This window comes from Engystomops pustulosus, chromosome 11, assembly GCF_040894005.1.
Source record: "Engystomops pustulosus chromosome 11, aEngPut4.maternal, whole genome shotgun sequence".
NCBI classification, from domain to species: Eukaryota; Metazoa; Chordata; class Amphibia; order Anura; family Leptodactylidae; genus Engystomops; species Engystomops pustulosus.
In genome coordinates, this window is record NC_092421.1 from 32,430,997 (window position 1) to 32,447,572 (window position 16,576).

The 16,576-nt window shown below is 41.8% G+C and overlaps 1 protein-coding gene across 2 annotated transcripts in view; it reads right to left on the reverse strand.

Moving 5' to 3' along the window:
• ALOX5 (arachidonate 5-lipoxygenase) overlaps window positions 1-16,576 on the reverse strand; it is a 45,618-nt gene that overhangs the window by 23,099 nt on the left and 5,943 nt on the right. The window contains exons 1-2 of one of the 2 annotated variants that reach the window (XM_072129639.1): window positions 5,187-5,283; window positions 673-871 (exon numbers count right to left, since the gene is read on the reverse strand). In XM_072129639.1, the coding sequence (XP_071985740.1) occupies window positions 673-871; window positions 5,187-5,228 (241 nt within the window). In that variant the 5' untranslated portion in view covers window positions 5,229-5,283. Of the gene's footprint in view, window positions 1-672; window positions 872-5,186; window positions 5,284-16,576 lie in introns of those variants that run through there. The other variant, XM_072129638.1, reaches the window with a different exon arrangement.

Sequence of the window (16,576 nt, forward strand, 5' to 3'; positions counted from 1 at the left end):
TACGCCATTTTAATTTCATTCCTATGGGCTCATGCATAGCCATGTTTTCCACTGGCCCACATGGGAGATGGCTGGCTGACCAAGTCACCCGTGTTTATGGCTCAGCTTATCTTTCTTCTGGTCATCGAGGTGAAAGTGAACTTCACTTGCCAATGACACAAGGACTGCAAACAAAGGACCTCAGATCTGTTGTTTGTGGCCTGTGAAATAAAGCGGTAAATTCTAAAACTTTACTACTTTTTCTATGCCCCAGTCTTACTGGAATAAAATTGTATAAACTTTTAATGCATCTTTTTCATGCCAGAAATTTGAGGAGCAGAGCTGGATAAATTCCTGCCAATTATTTCACTTGGTCAGGATTTGGAGAGATTTTGCGGGAACCTGTCACCACTAAACTACCAGCCCCCTCAGGTAGGGTATGAAATTTCCTTTCTGGAATTCCCTCTTTTATGAGAAATCTTGTCTGTATAACAATAAAAAAAGAGTCATATTTTCATGATATGAGTCAAGCAGAGGTAGTTTCAGTTCCACGGGCCCTATCTTCGGTTTTATAGTGCCTACAATACGCAGTGAAAGACATATAAAATAAGTTCTGGTTCTTGGTATGCAGTGATGAAAAAAACTAAAATGGGGTTAAATTAAAAGTCCCGGTAGTGTTATAGCAGAACTTACCGGATCCTTCACGGAGAATGACTTCCTTATCATTGGTTATCCACCTGTAGCAGGGGAACTCCAAATAGTCTCCTGTGGGAGTTTTCAAAGTTATGTGCCGGCAATACCAGTCGTCTTTATACCAGTATTTATGTTTTTCAATTTTAATTAGCTGGATTTCTCCAATATCTTCCGATATTGTAAAGTCATAGGAGTCAATCTAAAATTACAGAAATAAATAAATAAAATAACCTTTCTGAAAATAATGAAATAATTTAAGAACCTTAAATTGTGTAAATTAAATGGATTCAATCTACTGTCCATTCCTGTATCCTCAGTTCAGCACAACATCACAAATTACGGTGGTGAGTAGGGATTTGCACAGTTTTTACAGGTATTTAACAGGTGTCTGCGCTGGGATTGTGTCGCACGCAAACGGTTTTTGCTCCAGCTGCGCTGGCTTCCATGAAACACAAATCGGGGGGCGTGCCGTCGGAAGATCTGACTGATTCAAACTGAGCGCTGGATATCTAATTGTGTCTTTTAAATTGTGTCACAAGACATTGCACTTACATACGACAGGAAGAAGAAGGTGAACTCTGTCGGACCTGAGCGGGGAAGCTACACATGCAGGATCTTATTGAGTCGCAACACAGTGCATTATGGCCAGACAGTGCACTTTCGGTGAACTCCAGCGGCTGCGTAAGTACATGAGCCCCTATGACAGTGATGGCGAACCTATGGCACGGGTGCCAGAGGTGGCACCCTGAGCCCTCTCAGTGGGCACTCAGGCTGTTGCCCCAGCACAGAATTCACCAGACAGGACTTGAGGGATCCTTCTGCAGGCCCAGGTAGTCCAAAACGTGAAGCGTCTTGGTCTACCTGAGACTGCAGTAAGAGAAGGTGAGGACATGGTCAGATTATCATTGGAGCCATTGAAGCTCCTGCTCTTGGCCCCACAATTTTTCATGTTCAGGGAAGCTCAGATGGCAATCTGAATTTTCCCACCTTCTGTCAACGATATTGGTGTCCTCAGGACCCTTGAAAGCTGTGGTATAGCACGAAGCAAGAAGATTTTAATAATTTAATGCTAGAATTGCCGTGTAGGCACTTTGCAATAAATACGTGGGTCTGGTTTGCATTTTGGGCACTCGGTTTCTAAAAGGTTCGCCATCACTGCCCTATGACTTGAGAGTCTTGTCCTGCTCTGTTTACAATCAAAATGCAGTTTGGCCGCTAGGTGGCAGCATAGAAATAGAACTGCACATGATAACTTATAGAATTGTCTCCACAAACATACAGTGAATTATAAAAATGTCTGTTCTATTTCTGATCTAAGGATTTAGACCAGGGGTGACCAACATTTATTGGCCCGAGGTCCATACTGTCTTGCTTTTGAACTTTAAAGGACATCTACCACCAGGATGAAGGATTGTAAACCAAGCACACTAACATACTGGTGTGTGCCCCCTCTGGCAGGATACACTTTTCTATTGCTGTCTAATGTCCTGGTTGTTACAAAAAAAAGGCTTTTACAATAATGCAAATGAGCCAGAGGGGCTGCAGGCTCAATTGACATCTATGGAGCGTGGAGCCCCTCAGGCTCATTGCATAATTTTTAGAGCCTATTTTTCTTCAAAACAAGGGCATCGGGTGCTAAAAGAATAGCAGATCCTGCCAGAAAGTGTATGTCACTGTGCTTGGTTTACAATCCTGTGGCCTTTCGGCAAGGCTTGTGCATCCAGAATCCCTCTTTTAGTTGATAAATGTGTGCTTCACTTTATGTACATGCTCAGTAGTAAAGCTCCTTTGCTATAGATTAGAGGAATAAGGAAAGAATACCTGGGAAAGAATACCTGCAGTCATCTCAAGTAGCGCTAGAGGGACCAGGAAAACTGAACTGTAATGTACACCTCAGCTGCTCATCATAATGTATTTCTTGGTTTTATGATTAAAGTTTGCTTGATGTTTAAACTCTACAATAAATTGTACAGTAGGGAAGATAAGCATCTGAGACACTTTTGCAAGTTTCTCATCTGAAAAGAAAACAGAGACCCTTACTCTCCCGCTCACTGACCAAAATTAACACATGGTGTAAGCTCCCTCTGTCACCAGTAGGAAGAGGGAACCTGATTAAGATGGTTCTGATGCCGCAGCTCTTGTATATCCTTCATAACGCTCCAATATGGATAGCACAGACCTACTTTCATAGGATACAAGGGATGTTCCGTAAACTGATATGGAAGAGTCAACAGGCACGTATCAGTCTGGAAATGCTACAAAGAGGCAAAATGGAAGGGGACCTAGCGATCCCTAATCCCTGGTTATACTTTTTGGCTTCTCAGGTACAGCATTTTGTAGGGTGGGGTAAGAAAGAGGAGGTTAACGCTGCGGGCAGTCTAATTAAAGGATGGACGCGGTTTCCAACCCCTGTACATGCCCTGGAAGCTGAATTTGGAGGGGGACCACTTAGCAGGAAACCAACGATGTTGCTTGTGTGGGAGGTATGGTGTAAGGTGAAGGACATTTTGGGTACAACCAAATTCACTCCTTATAGTCCTTTATGGAGAAACCCGGCTTTGCCAGAGATTTTTAGATTGTAAGGCTTCTCTCCCTGGGAGGAGAGGGGGATCCTTACTTTGGAGGATTTATGTACCGAGGGGGTGTGCAAAACATTTGAGGACCCTAGTACCACCTTTGAGCTCCCCCGCTCCTGGTTCTTTCAATATCTGCAACTGAGACATGCCTATGACACCCAACACAGATTGACGCCAATTACGGTAGGAACCTGTGGCGCTCTGAATAGGGCTTTGTTGTCTACTTCTACTAAAGGGTTAATTTCCTTCTATAACACTGTATTATTAAACAAAAAAATTGGAAAATATACCAGTGAAATGCCGGGCTAAGTGGGAGAGAGATATTGGACCTAATCTAGATGAACAGTGGTCTGACTGCCTGGAGGTTGTACCAACTCTGTCTCCAAGTGAGCCTTACAGAATGTCCCATTTACTCATGCTGCATAGAGCATATAGGTCGCCACAATTGTTATGTAAAATAGGCGTCTGTGGGGACTCATCCTGCCCCAGGTGTGGGATTGAGGAGGCGGGTATTCTACACATGATTTGGGAGTGCAGGGAATTAGAAGGACTCTGGAAGGAGGTGCTAGAACTCCTGGGTAAGGTGTATTCAGTTGTCATACCAGCAACTCCCCTCGCTTGTTTATTAGGAATCCTTGATATAAATAATGCCTCGTCCTCCAATGTTATAGGGATCCAACGGGCTCTATACCAGGATAAAGCCAAGGCCTCTGGCACTAAGGGAATATATAAATCAACAATGTTATCATGCTGGAATATGGGACATATTTGAAGAGAAATTCTATAGCCAAATTTGAAAAAATATGGGGGAAATGGATGGATGTACCAGGACTGCCATCACGATCCTTGCTCCAACTCAGAGCGAGTCTGCAATACCAACTGTCTTTAGCCACATAAGTGGGAAATTGGAATGAAGTGCCTCTGGGCATACTAGCCCAGTCCACGGGAGCTGACTCTGGGGTGGGAAGGGGGGGGGGGAGGTTTCTTGGTCATTGTGATTCCATGTAAAACATTGATCCAAATACTGTCAGATTTTTCTTGATACAGTTTTTATCGAAAATTGTTTGTTTGTAAAACAGGTTGTTTGTAAAACAGTGTAATACGGTGACTATTTCCTACATGTAACATACCTTGGCCATAGAGCTGTAATGTATGACCATTTGTTTGCTTGTGTTTATAAAAATCAAATAAAAATGTTCTGATTTAAAAGAAAAGAAAACAGAGAAATCTGCAATTGTTATCGTAGATGCACTTCAACTGCATCTCCTCCTCCCTCCCCCCGCCTGACCTACCTTATTTACTTTTCCTTGTGTTCTGGGATATTATTGAATTCTCGCCTGGCGCTTGTGAGGTATTGTATTGTACTATGTCACCATTTCCTCCCAGGACCTTGGATACATTCAGCACAGAAGTAGGGGGTCATTAGAAGGGTTTTTGGAGTTTGTGGTGTGGGCTATTCCTGGGTTTGGGACTAGGTTCCCTCTCCCAGCGGGAGTTATTGTGCCATTGTTACACATTTTTAATTGTTTTTATTATTGTGGTGTCTTCATTGTCATTTTTTTGATGTATATTGTTCTAATAATGCATTCTTTATACAGGCCAGTCTTTGTGCATCCCCTTCTGTTCTTTTGTTTGCATATGGTGTTTATTTGGGTGCACTTGGCCTTAATATATATTTGTACATTCCCGTGCTGTGCTGTTCCCTTTTTGTAAATATATATCTTGTTTGTTTGTGTTCTTTTAAAAGAAAAGAAAACAGAGAAATCTGCAATTGTTATCGTAGATGCGCTTCAACTGTGAGAAAAAAAAAATCCGGAAAATCATATTTTAAATACTGTACTCGAGTATAAGGTGAGATTTTCAGCACAATTTTTGTGCTGAAAAAACCCCACTCGACTTATACTCATATATACATAAAGAAATACAGTTAGTACTTACCCTCCAGCGCTCACCCCTGGCATCCTCTTCTCCCCACAGCATGAATTCAGGTTCCCGGCCAGAACTATTACGTGGCAGTTTGGGTGCCAGCAGATGTGGTACTGAAGATGTACTGTGGGGAGAAGAGGCCGCCGGGGTTCAGTGCCAAAAGTGAGTAATAACTTGTTTTTAAAAGTAATAATTTTTTTAAGGGGACACTCTTCTTCTTCTCTTTATTAGAGTAACAACTGCATTTCCTAAGCCTACACTCGAGTCAATACGTTTTCTCAGTTTACGATACCTGGTACAAAATTGTACACCTGCACTAGGCTGGGATGGGCTACATGATAATGGGCATGTAGCTTGGTGAGAAGAACTGCTACTGCAATTATCTGGAAATTGAAGAAACACACAGTGACTGTCAGTCTTCCTTGGTCTGGTGCTCCATGCCAGATCTCACCTTGTTGGGTTTGGATGATTCTGAGAAAGAACAGGAATTAGTCCTGAACTCTGTGGGAGGACCTGGTCGATAAGGTTAAGTAAACTGGGACCATAGTTTCAAAGAATACTATTAGCAACACACTATGGCTTGAAATCCTGCAGGTCCCCCTGCTCACACAGCACATGTCCAGATCTTTTTGAAGTTCAACAATGACCATCTGGATGATCCAGAGGAGGCAGAACAACTGCGCCATAATGAAAGGAGATTGATGCGGCCAGGTTACGCATTGAAGATGGGTCTTCCACCATGATAGTGACCAAAAACGCGAAACCAGGGCAACTAAAGAGTGGCTCCATAAGGAGAATTTAAAATTAAAAAGTGTGGGTTTTCTGGATTTAATTTTTTATTTTGTCTCTCACACTTGGAAAGTACCTACAATAAAAATTACAATGGCAAAATTGGAAGTTTAGTAAACACTTATTTTCCCTAACGTTATGCCTTTTGCATGTCAGGGTTCTGAGTCTGCGGACCCCCTGGACCACCACGGGAGACGGTACTAGCCGAATCCTAGGACCGAAGTTTAAGTTGCACCTGGTCTTCACCAGAGCCCGCCCAAAGCGGGATGGTATTGCTGCGGCGGGGTACCACCAGGTCGTTCCGCAGGTGCAACTAGCCCACAGTGGCAGCCAAGGTAGCAATGCAGGAGACAGTCTGTACCCGGGGTGACAGCAGGAGAACAGCACAGAAAGGAACACTAGGACTCACGTCAGGAACACAGGAGCTGACACACAAGACAGGAACGCAGGAGCAGGACCACGGGAACACAGGAGGTGGAACTGGAACGCATGGGAACACACAGGCACGCTGGAGACACAGGAAAGCTGGAGACACAGGAAGGCTTTCACTTCACAGGAATGGCTTGCAGATCCGGTGGGGAATGATGGGAGCCACCAGATTAAATGCAGACCCGGAAGTGGCCAGCGCCAATCACCTGTGCGCTGGCCCTTTAAATCTCGAAGTACCGCCGTGGGCGCCCTAGGGAGTGGGGCCACGCGCAAGGCTTAGTCCGGACAGGAACGGGAATGTGGAGAGGTAAGTCCATGGGAGAGGGTGTGCCCGTAACCGTACCTACCCCCTTCGGCCTCCGCCTCTTCTTTTTGGTCCCAAGAAACCTCTGGAGGAGAGTCCGATCAAAAATGTTCTTTTCGGGCTACCAGTATCTCATCTCAGGCCCGAACCCCTTCCAGGCTCCAAGAAAGAACCGCTTACCCCTCGCAATCTTCATGTCCAGAACCTCCTTAACCTCAGAGACATATGGGGAATCAGCCGCAGGAGTAGGTGATTGCTGGGAGAAGCAGTTCAAGACAACGGCCTTCAGAAGGGAGACATGGAAGGAGTTCAGGATGTGCATTGATGGAGGAAGGCGGAGCTTGTAGGCCACTTGATTGATGAGCTTGATTACCTCAAAGGGACCAAGTTTGTAGCTGGGTATCTTAAGCCGGCCGTATCTGGAGGATAACCACACTTTGTCACCAGGAGAGAAGACAGGAGGAGCTCTGCGTTTCTTAGCAGCCGGGGTCTTTGTGCAGTCTGTGGACCCTCTGGACCACCGCTGGAGATGGAACTAGCCGACACCTGGGATTGCTGGGGTGCCAGTGACATTACACATGGCCTGAGGTGAGCATCCAGCCGCATGTAGGAGAGAGGAGGAGTGAGCACTCCTCACCCCTCTCCATTGAAAGCTGGGTGTCCGGTTCCGTGATACAGAAATATATAGGACATGTCCTATATTTCTCCATGCTTTCATCTGGCTCTGTCACAGTGTGGCGAGACCTTGTGTGCTCACCGCACCGTGAGCAGGTGCAATAGACGTCTAAGAGGGCTGTGATGTAGCCTTAGCATTGGCCCCCATATCTTCGTGTGTAAGGGGCCCAAGTCATTTTCATGCCAGCTCTATTATTTCATCAGTTTTTTGCATTAGTTATTGTGAACCAAAATTAGTAGTCAGATACAGAAAACAGATGCAGATCATAACATCATACCTTACCCATTATTTAAGGGGCTGTCCGACTGTTTTCAAACTTCAGAGGTGGGCTGTGGAGGTATGGGGACGGGTGGGCTTCTGTGGGTTTTTTTTTTTAATACCTCTCCAGCCCGCCTGCAGAATATTGAAAACAAACACACAACCCCTTTAAGTCTCCACACTTTGCCATAGTTCATAATAACTGTTCATAGTTCATAATAACTGATGCTAAACACTTGTGAAAGGACAGAGGTGTGAAGTAGCCTGTTAACTGTGAGGACCTAGCCCAAGATAATCACTTACAATAAAGGGTAAGGCAGTGAGTATAGTACATCCAGCTAAGGCAGTGTCAGGATTCGGGATGAGTGGATCCTCTGGACCACCGCGGGAGGTGGTACTAGCCGACACCTGGGACTGGAATCTAAGTAGCACCTGATCTTCACCAGAGCCACCGCGAAGTGGGATTGTCTTGCTGTGGCAGGTTACCACCGGGTCGTTCCACAGGTGCGACTAGCCTGCGGTGGCAGCCGAGGTACCTTAGCGGAAGACAGTCTCGTCAGCAAAGGGAGGTCCAGGCCGATGGGAATAGGAACACACAGGAATGCTGGAATATCGCTGGGGAGCTTTCTCTAAGGCGTAGTCACAAAGATCCAGTGGGGAAGGAAGGGAAGCACTGATTAATAAAGGTGGAGGTGTTCAGCCAGCACACCAATCAGTGGTGCACTGGCCCTTTAAATTTCTTATAGCTGGCGCATGCGCCCTAGTAGGCGGGGACGCCTGCGTACGGCAGTCCGCTGGGGAGCAGGAGCCGGGAGAGGTAAGTCCGGAGGAGCAGCAGCAACGGGGGCCCACGGAGCAGCAGGAATTGCTCGCCACTGAACAATGTTAGAATCTGCCTCGTCATGGAGTGTCTCCACTTTTAAGTTTGGATCTTTTATTTGGATCTGTTGGGAAACTTTACATTCAGTGACAACCTGTGGCAAGACAGAACCCAAAGTGCATAAAGAAGTCAGTGAAAGGTGGTGGATGAAGTGTCATGATTTAGAAGTGTCAATGTTTTCTACAGCAGTAGTTTGAACTCTTATACAGCTACATGGCAGAGTGAGTGCAAGTGTGGAGTATCATAACCTTCTTCAACAACACATGGTTCCTTTACGTTCATCGCTCAATCAACCAGTAATTTTCATGCAGGACAATACTCTCTGTCACACAAGAAAACGGATAAAGCAGTTTCTTGAAACAATGAAATGATCAGCTGAGAGTTCTGGTCTAAACCCAATAGAAAACATCTGGAAACAGAGGTGAAAAAATGATGGCTAAGAAACCACAACAGTCACCGAACTGTGGAAGAGACTGGAATAAGAGTGGACCAAAATCTCATCTGAGCAGTGTGATCTTTCTCTATGCTACCGTCACTTCTGTTCTCTAAGTACAATCATTTCTTTTTTTGCAAAATAAGTTTTATGTCATACGTTGTTCTCTAATTCTCCAGTTTAGGTGAAATGTATAAAACTTTAGATACCAGAGTTTGTAACTTTTTTGCTCCTAAAAAATAATCACATGAACAAAAATGGGGAACTTCAAACAGGAAGCAAAACCTTCCTGAAAACCCTGTTTATATGCTGTGCCAGTGTTTTTGTTTGGTGTTTTTAGATACAATTTTGTTTGTTAAGAATAGAACAAATTCCTGTTCCTTATAATACATGCACAAAACCATAACTCAATCTCATTGGTGCTATGAATCAGCCCTGTGTGCTGTGTTGTTTTCATTCACTTCAATGGGAGAATCGATTCATTGCCTGTACAGGTCTTCCCCTACTTAAGGACACCTGACTAACAGACGACCCCTAGTTACAGACGGTCCCCTCTGCCCCATGTGACCTCTGGTGAAGCTCTCTGGATGCTTTAATATAGTCCCAGACTGTAATGATCAGCTGTAAAGTGTTTTGATGAAGCTTTATTGATAATACTTGGTCCAATTACAAATCCCGAAAACAATGAACAGTCCGACGAAAGTGCGATCCGCGACCTTTAGTAAATAAGCCCCATAGTCTTACAACCCAAATTAGTTGCTAACTAACATTTATCGTATGTCGGCTTTATGTTGGTGTCATTTTATAATTGACTTTTTGGAAGCATTTTCCGTTACGGGATTCACCATCATGAGTAAATGTTTTTATATTTTTTTAGTTTGGGAATTTTGGGATGCGGTGATACCTAATATGTAGTTTTTTTTTTTACTTTTTTCCACTTTTTAAAAAAATGATGTATTGTTTTACATGTGGGGATTTTGGGACCATTTAGTAAATTTTATTTTTGGTCTGTTTTTTCAAATCTTTTTTAATTTTAACATAACTAGCATAACTAGCAACTAGTGATCATGTGATGACAGACCCAGGGACCTTCATTAGGTCCCGGCTGTCCGTTGGAAAAGATAGGTGGAGAGCGCCTCTTCCCTCTGCAGTTATATAGATCCCTCAATCACAGCATTGACCACGGGATCTAATGGGTTAAACAGTCCGGATCAGAACTCATTCTGATCTGGTCTGTTAGAGCAGGGTCCCGGGTGCCGTATGACCGCTGGATCACTGGTCTGAACTTGGGCTAGGCCAATGGAAAAAAAGCTGTAAAAACCTGTATGGGGGGAGTAACTAAGGGGTTAAAATTATCCTAATTAATCTCAAGGGTTCTGGGAGGTTTATCAGAGCCCCTCAGTGATGTAGCCTCACAGGATGTTTCAATGAGCAGAACATGTTTCACCCAACCCCCTGATCACTCCCTCCTCCCTTTTCCTGTGTAGCAGCAGGAAGTGCATGGGGAGGGAAGGCCTACTCTGCTCATTGTAACAACCTGTGAAGCTACAGCACTGAGGGGCTCTGGAATCACCCATTAGACTCAGCATAATTTAAAAGTTGAGTTTAGAAGAAAGGAGACTGGATAAAAAAATATAAGAAGATTACCATAGTCTCTGGATTTTGATGGTAGGTTATATATGAAACTTTCGACACGTGTGGTGCAACTTCTTGTAACACACATCTAATTTTCCACATCTGCTGATACATCCTCCAACTGGATTAAGCAATTATAGAAACCAAGAGGTCTTTTTTGATATTTTTTATTTTAATTCATATGTATTAATAATCTTTATTATCAGTTATCCATTTCTGTTTCATTAAAGACTTGTTGACTTGACTTACCTTTGCGTTATACATGAGCAGTTAAAGGAGTATTTTTTCAGAATAATTAAATTTTTTTTATATTGTGCGTGGGGGGGGGGGGTGTGATGAACATTTAAAATATACTTCATTAACAAATTCTGCTTAGTTTGTTATAAAAATCAAGCTGCTCCTTCCCATAGAGATATGTATTCCAGCCTGTATATGAACTCACATCTAATATCCCTGAGTTTGGCTAAACAGCTTTAAGAAGGGAGGATTAACCCCTTAACTTTCGGGTTGATCTTTGAAAATAATGCTCCTACAGCCAAGGAGAGAGCAGGAAGGGATAACACTCACAGCTGTGTAACAAATTGGAAAGGAAACAAAGCAATGTAGAAGTAACATTGCAGCCTGTTTCTATACAAACCAAGGAGAATTTATTATTAAAGTACCGTATATATCCAAATAAAAGCCGAGGTCCTTAATTTTACCACAAATAACTGGGAAAACTTATTGACTTGAGTATAAGCCTATGGTGAAAAATGCATTGCTTATAGCCTCCCTGAGTAATATAGTGCCCAACAGCCTCCCCCAGTAATGAAATGACCTGCAGGCAGCAGACCCCCCAAATAAAGAATTGCCCTGCAGCAGCTTCCCCCAGTAATGTAATGCCCAGCAGCCTCCCCCCGTAATGAAATGCTCTGCAGCTGCCCCACAAATAATGAAATGCACGATTCAGCCCCACAAATAATGAAATGCCCTACAGCCCCATATTAATGAAATGCTCTGCAACCCCCTCTAATGAAAGGCTCTGCAACCCCCCTAATGCTCTCAGGCAGGTTCTTACCTAGAATTTTACGACAGGTCAGCCGTTTTGCCGTAAACAGGCAGTCCCCGGGTTACGTATAAGATAGATTCCATAGGTTTGTTCTTAAGTTGAATTTGTATGTAAGTCAAAACTGTATATTTTATAATTGTAGTTCCAGGCAAAATTTATTTGTGCCCCAGTGACAATTGGAGTTTCAAAAATTTTTGCTTTAGTGGGACCAAGGATTATCAATAAAAGTTAGTTACATACAACTTACAGTTGATAATTGCAGTCTGGGATTATAGTAAAGCATCCAGAGAGCTTCACCAGAGGTCACAGTGGGCAGAGGGGTCCGTCTTTAACTAGGGATCGTCTGTAAGTTGGGTGTCCTTAAGTAGGGGACTGCCTGTACATTCCCTGTATCACTGACCAAACCCTTAGGTCCTGGAAGTTTTAAACCAGTTTGTGGCAATGCGACTGTGCAGAGATGCAAAAGTTAATGCTGAAAACTGGCATCACCCTAATATTCTGCAGAATTTATCTTTGACTATATACTGTATCTACTGTGGGAAATTCAAATAACTTTTTTTTTTTTTTACCAGTGATAAGATTGACTTGCAGATGTTACATAAGCTGTGGTTAATACCATTTTATTGCTTCATAATATATACTGTAAACTTCCTTCCTCATCTGTGACAAGTGTTTTCACATGCACTATAGAAATGGGTAGTACTTATGCTTAGAGGGTTTTATTGCAATTAACATTAACCCCCTATTCACAGGATAAGGAATAAGTAACAAATTGCAAGAATGGGGAGAACAATGGGGAGAATAGGGGACATAAAGCCACCTTAAGTTCCTCATACAGAATAGAATGCAGACGTGCATGTTCGACTCCATTGCCTCTTACAGGACAGCACAGCACAGGTTATTTAACCTTCTCTTTATCAAAGCTATTAGACACTTATTCCCCCCTTCTGTGGATAAAAATGTAATCTTAATTCTTTTAAAAAACCTTTAATGTGTTATCACAATATTTAGGTCGAGTGACTATTAATGTTGTGCCTGTCAGTGGATATTGAATACATATATTTAAAATTTTAATTATAATCTAATTATAAAACAGATTTTAAAAGTTCATACTCTAAGAAATTGATATAAAAATTCTGTTATTGTAAGCTCTCCAACATAATTGCACATAACCTACAGAGATTGTGCAACAGAAATGTGCGAGAAGGGTCAAAACTGATGCAAACCGATTGTGCTCTCTCTAGCTCTAGCATCCTTTCGACTTTTTGTATGGGTTGTGACAGTTATGTTGCCTAATAATTGTATTGCCGAATACAGTGTAACATTGTGCACTGCTACAGAGACTGAAACTGCTGAGCGGATTTGTAAATATTTGTATTTTAGAGATTGTTTTGATAAAAACGTTGTAACCACAAAGGTTTGTTGCCTTTGTGTCGACTGTTGCAATTACTAAGGTCTTTTAACCACCCCTTAGAATAGGTTAAAAGGACATAAAAGAACAAAAAAGGGGTGTATGTATTAATAAGCCATTTAGGTTTCTTAAGAAGACATACTGTATATATGGTACTGTTACTAAAGGGTTATCTCAGACAACATTCATAATGTGAGCACGGAGCAGACCACAGGCTAGGTGGAGTGCGGCGATGACATAGAGGTCTGGGAAGAAAAATGGGTGGGTGGTATTCTTTGGGGGTGGATGAGGTAGTGAAGGGTGATAAAGGTTTTAAATGTGGGGGGAGGAGTTATAGAAGGGTATATATTTACGGCTAAGGAGGGAACGCCATCTTTTGGCATTTAATAATTGTGAGAGTAGGTTGTAAGTAGTTTGCTAGTTGGCAGTTAGCGCAGTAGGAGTGCATCAGCTGTAGCTGTATTGTTTCTTGGGGGGTCTTGGTTTCTTTTTTCTGTATTGATCTGGTATGCAATCTGAATTAGTGGTTTTGGGAAATTCTTTTCAATTAATTTTTTGGAAATACTTTTTGCTTGAGCATGACAGTCTTCATTTGAAGTATCATTTTTTTCGTATGCTCACAAACTGGCTAAATGGTACGTTCCTCCAACCATTTGCCGTAATGAGCGCTTTTATAGTCCCGGTACCCGTTGCCATCAACTTGTTTAAAGTTAATTTTTGTAATCATTTTATTAGATGCATGGGAAACCATTTTTTTCACGTTGATGTTAGCTGTAAAGTTGATACCCCAGTCGTTGGGATTTAGCGATTCAACGAATGCTTCTGCTTCTTGGGTTGTCCCTTTGACAATCATAAATATATTGTCGATATACGGGGATAGAATACTATTTGAGTTTTCCAGAAATAGGATTCGTACACCATGGAGGACTGGAGGTTAGCGTAACTAGGATACACTCGGGTCCCCATGGCTGTTCCTAACATCTGGTGAAATATTTTGTCTTGGAAAGAAAAGTAATTATGATTTAATATGAACTCTAGTCCTTTTAGCAGAAATTTAATTTGTTCTGGTTCCATTTTCTGGTCAAGGTTCAGATAATATTTAGTAGCTCTTATACCCAATGGGTGGAATATATTGGAATATAATGATGTAACATCCATAGAGATGAATATATAGACCATTTCCCATTTTATTGATTCAAGTTCTTCAATAAGGTGACCTGAGTCTCCTAGATAGGAAGGTAATTCTTTCACCAAGGGTTGTAAATGCAAGTCGATGTAGTGGGACAGTTGGCTAGTGAGGCATCAAATCCCCAATATTATGGGGCGGCCTGGAGGGTTATTTACATCTTTATGTATTTTAGGTAGATGATAAAACAATGTGAGAGTGGGCTGATCCATTAACAGAAAACTTTTCTCTGATTTATTTAGGATATTTTTTTTTTTTTTTGCTTCTTTTATCATATTATTATATTCGTTTTTCCATATGGAGTTGCGTCTCTGTCTAATATACAGTACTGCAATATTTTTTGTCTGTTAGAATGTTATTTGGCTCTTTTATATATTTTATAGCGTCCTGAATAACGATCCCCCCCCCCCTCCCTTTGTCCGCTGCTCGGATGGTTATTTTAATATCATCCTGTAGTTTTTTGAGGGCTATTTTTTCTGCCTTTGTTAAATTATTTTTGGGGGCTTGTTGTGTTTTAATGTGCCTAAATTGTTCTGCCATTAGAGAATAAAAATTCTCCAAATGGCGGCCATGATGGTTGACAGGATTAAATGTAGATTTTTTCTTTACTGGCTGATGAAGAAAAGGGTCCGATGTTGTATTTTAGTGTCTCTTGTTTGAAAAAAAAATGTTTTCTTGACAAATTGTGCACAAAATTGTTTAGGTCCAAAAATAGTTCAAAGTTATCTGTGGTCTTTTCGGGGCAGAAGTTAAGGCCCTATGACAACAGAGTGATTTCATTTGTGGTTAACTCTTTTTCGGATAAGTTAAAAAATTTATTGTGGAGAAAGTATTCTTACTATTATCAATCTCTTTACACAAAGTTGGTGTATGTATATCAATTTTTTTTGCTCTTTTTTATTCTTTCTTTTGTTTTGGCCTTCTCTGCAGCCTCTATATTTTTTTCTTTTTTTGGATTTTTTTGTATGCAGAAGGGTGTACAGTGGTACAAAGAAGTTGGTCAAATTGGTCTGTGTGGTGGGTATTTGTAGAGATTGAGAGGTAGGTGCCAGATTCAGTGTAATTGGACTGCTCGGGTCGATTAATTAGTTTGATGGAGTTGTGGATCTGGTGGGACTTAGCTCTAAAAAAGATTTGTTAGAATCAAATGAGCTGGATAGAGGAGAGGGCAACGGTTCCAGATTAATTTCCTCTACATCTGAACTAAAGGATGGAAATCCAAGTGTCCGTAGATTGGTGAAATTGGTGTCATAAACAGTCAATATAGTGAATATTCACCGCTTTCACCAATCTACGGACACTGTACTGTACTGTTAGTGGGACCCGGCGGCTGAACTCGCGTGTTACCTTGACCCCCATTCTGTTTAGCATACAATGTGATTGCATCCTTAGAAAGGAAAATTCTTCCCAAAAAAGTACAAGCAATATCTCATCTGCTAAAAAATTCTTTGCTTACAGACCAAATAAAAGGAGAATGGTACAGTCATGCACCACTTTCTGATAATTTTATCTCAAAAGTAAGAAAACATTAACTCATTGTTTATATTTCATGCAGTATTCTGTAATTTCTTTTACTTTCATAAAAAACTGCATTCTTCCACTAGTGAAGGATCTGCACCTACTACCCAGTCTTTGAAGGACATCTACCACCAGGATGAAGGACTGTATGCAAATGAGCCCTAGGGGTAAATGCAGTCTGGAGCCCCTCAGGCTCATTTGCAGACAGTCTTTCATCCTGGTGGTAGATGTCATTTAATAAGTATGATGGAAAAAAAATGTGCCACACACTATCAGAAATGTGGTGCCTGTTTCTGAAAATTAGATTTTTAAAGAAATTCTTATTCGACAAAGACCAAGAGTCAAAAGTTGCATTGGAAGTTCTGACTATACAAATGTGATGTTCTACTCTTGACTTTCCCTAAATTCTCCTGTTCCTTAGCATCTTTTACCCAACCACCCCCATCCACTGGCTGTAACAACTAGAGCATGGGTGGGGGACTAAACTAATGTGGTCCCATTAGTAATCAAGTGTTTATAGTATAGGGTTAAATATGTGTAATTTTGGGGTACAATCACACAAAATTATCCCAGAATCCCCCTGTAGGAGCCCCACAGTGAAAAGAGTGACTTGTAAGCATGCAAACCACTTCTCTATTTACCTGGGGGACATCTGAAATTCCCATAGAAGTGATTAGAACAGAGGCCAAACATTCTCATAATTGCTGTGGAGCCTAACTCTGACATTACTTGCCTGACTTGTAGATATTGGAATAATAAGATTAGTGGAAAAGCCCTTTAACTGACATTAAAAGACCCATGCACTTTTTTATATTTTGGATTGTATTGTTGTGAA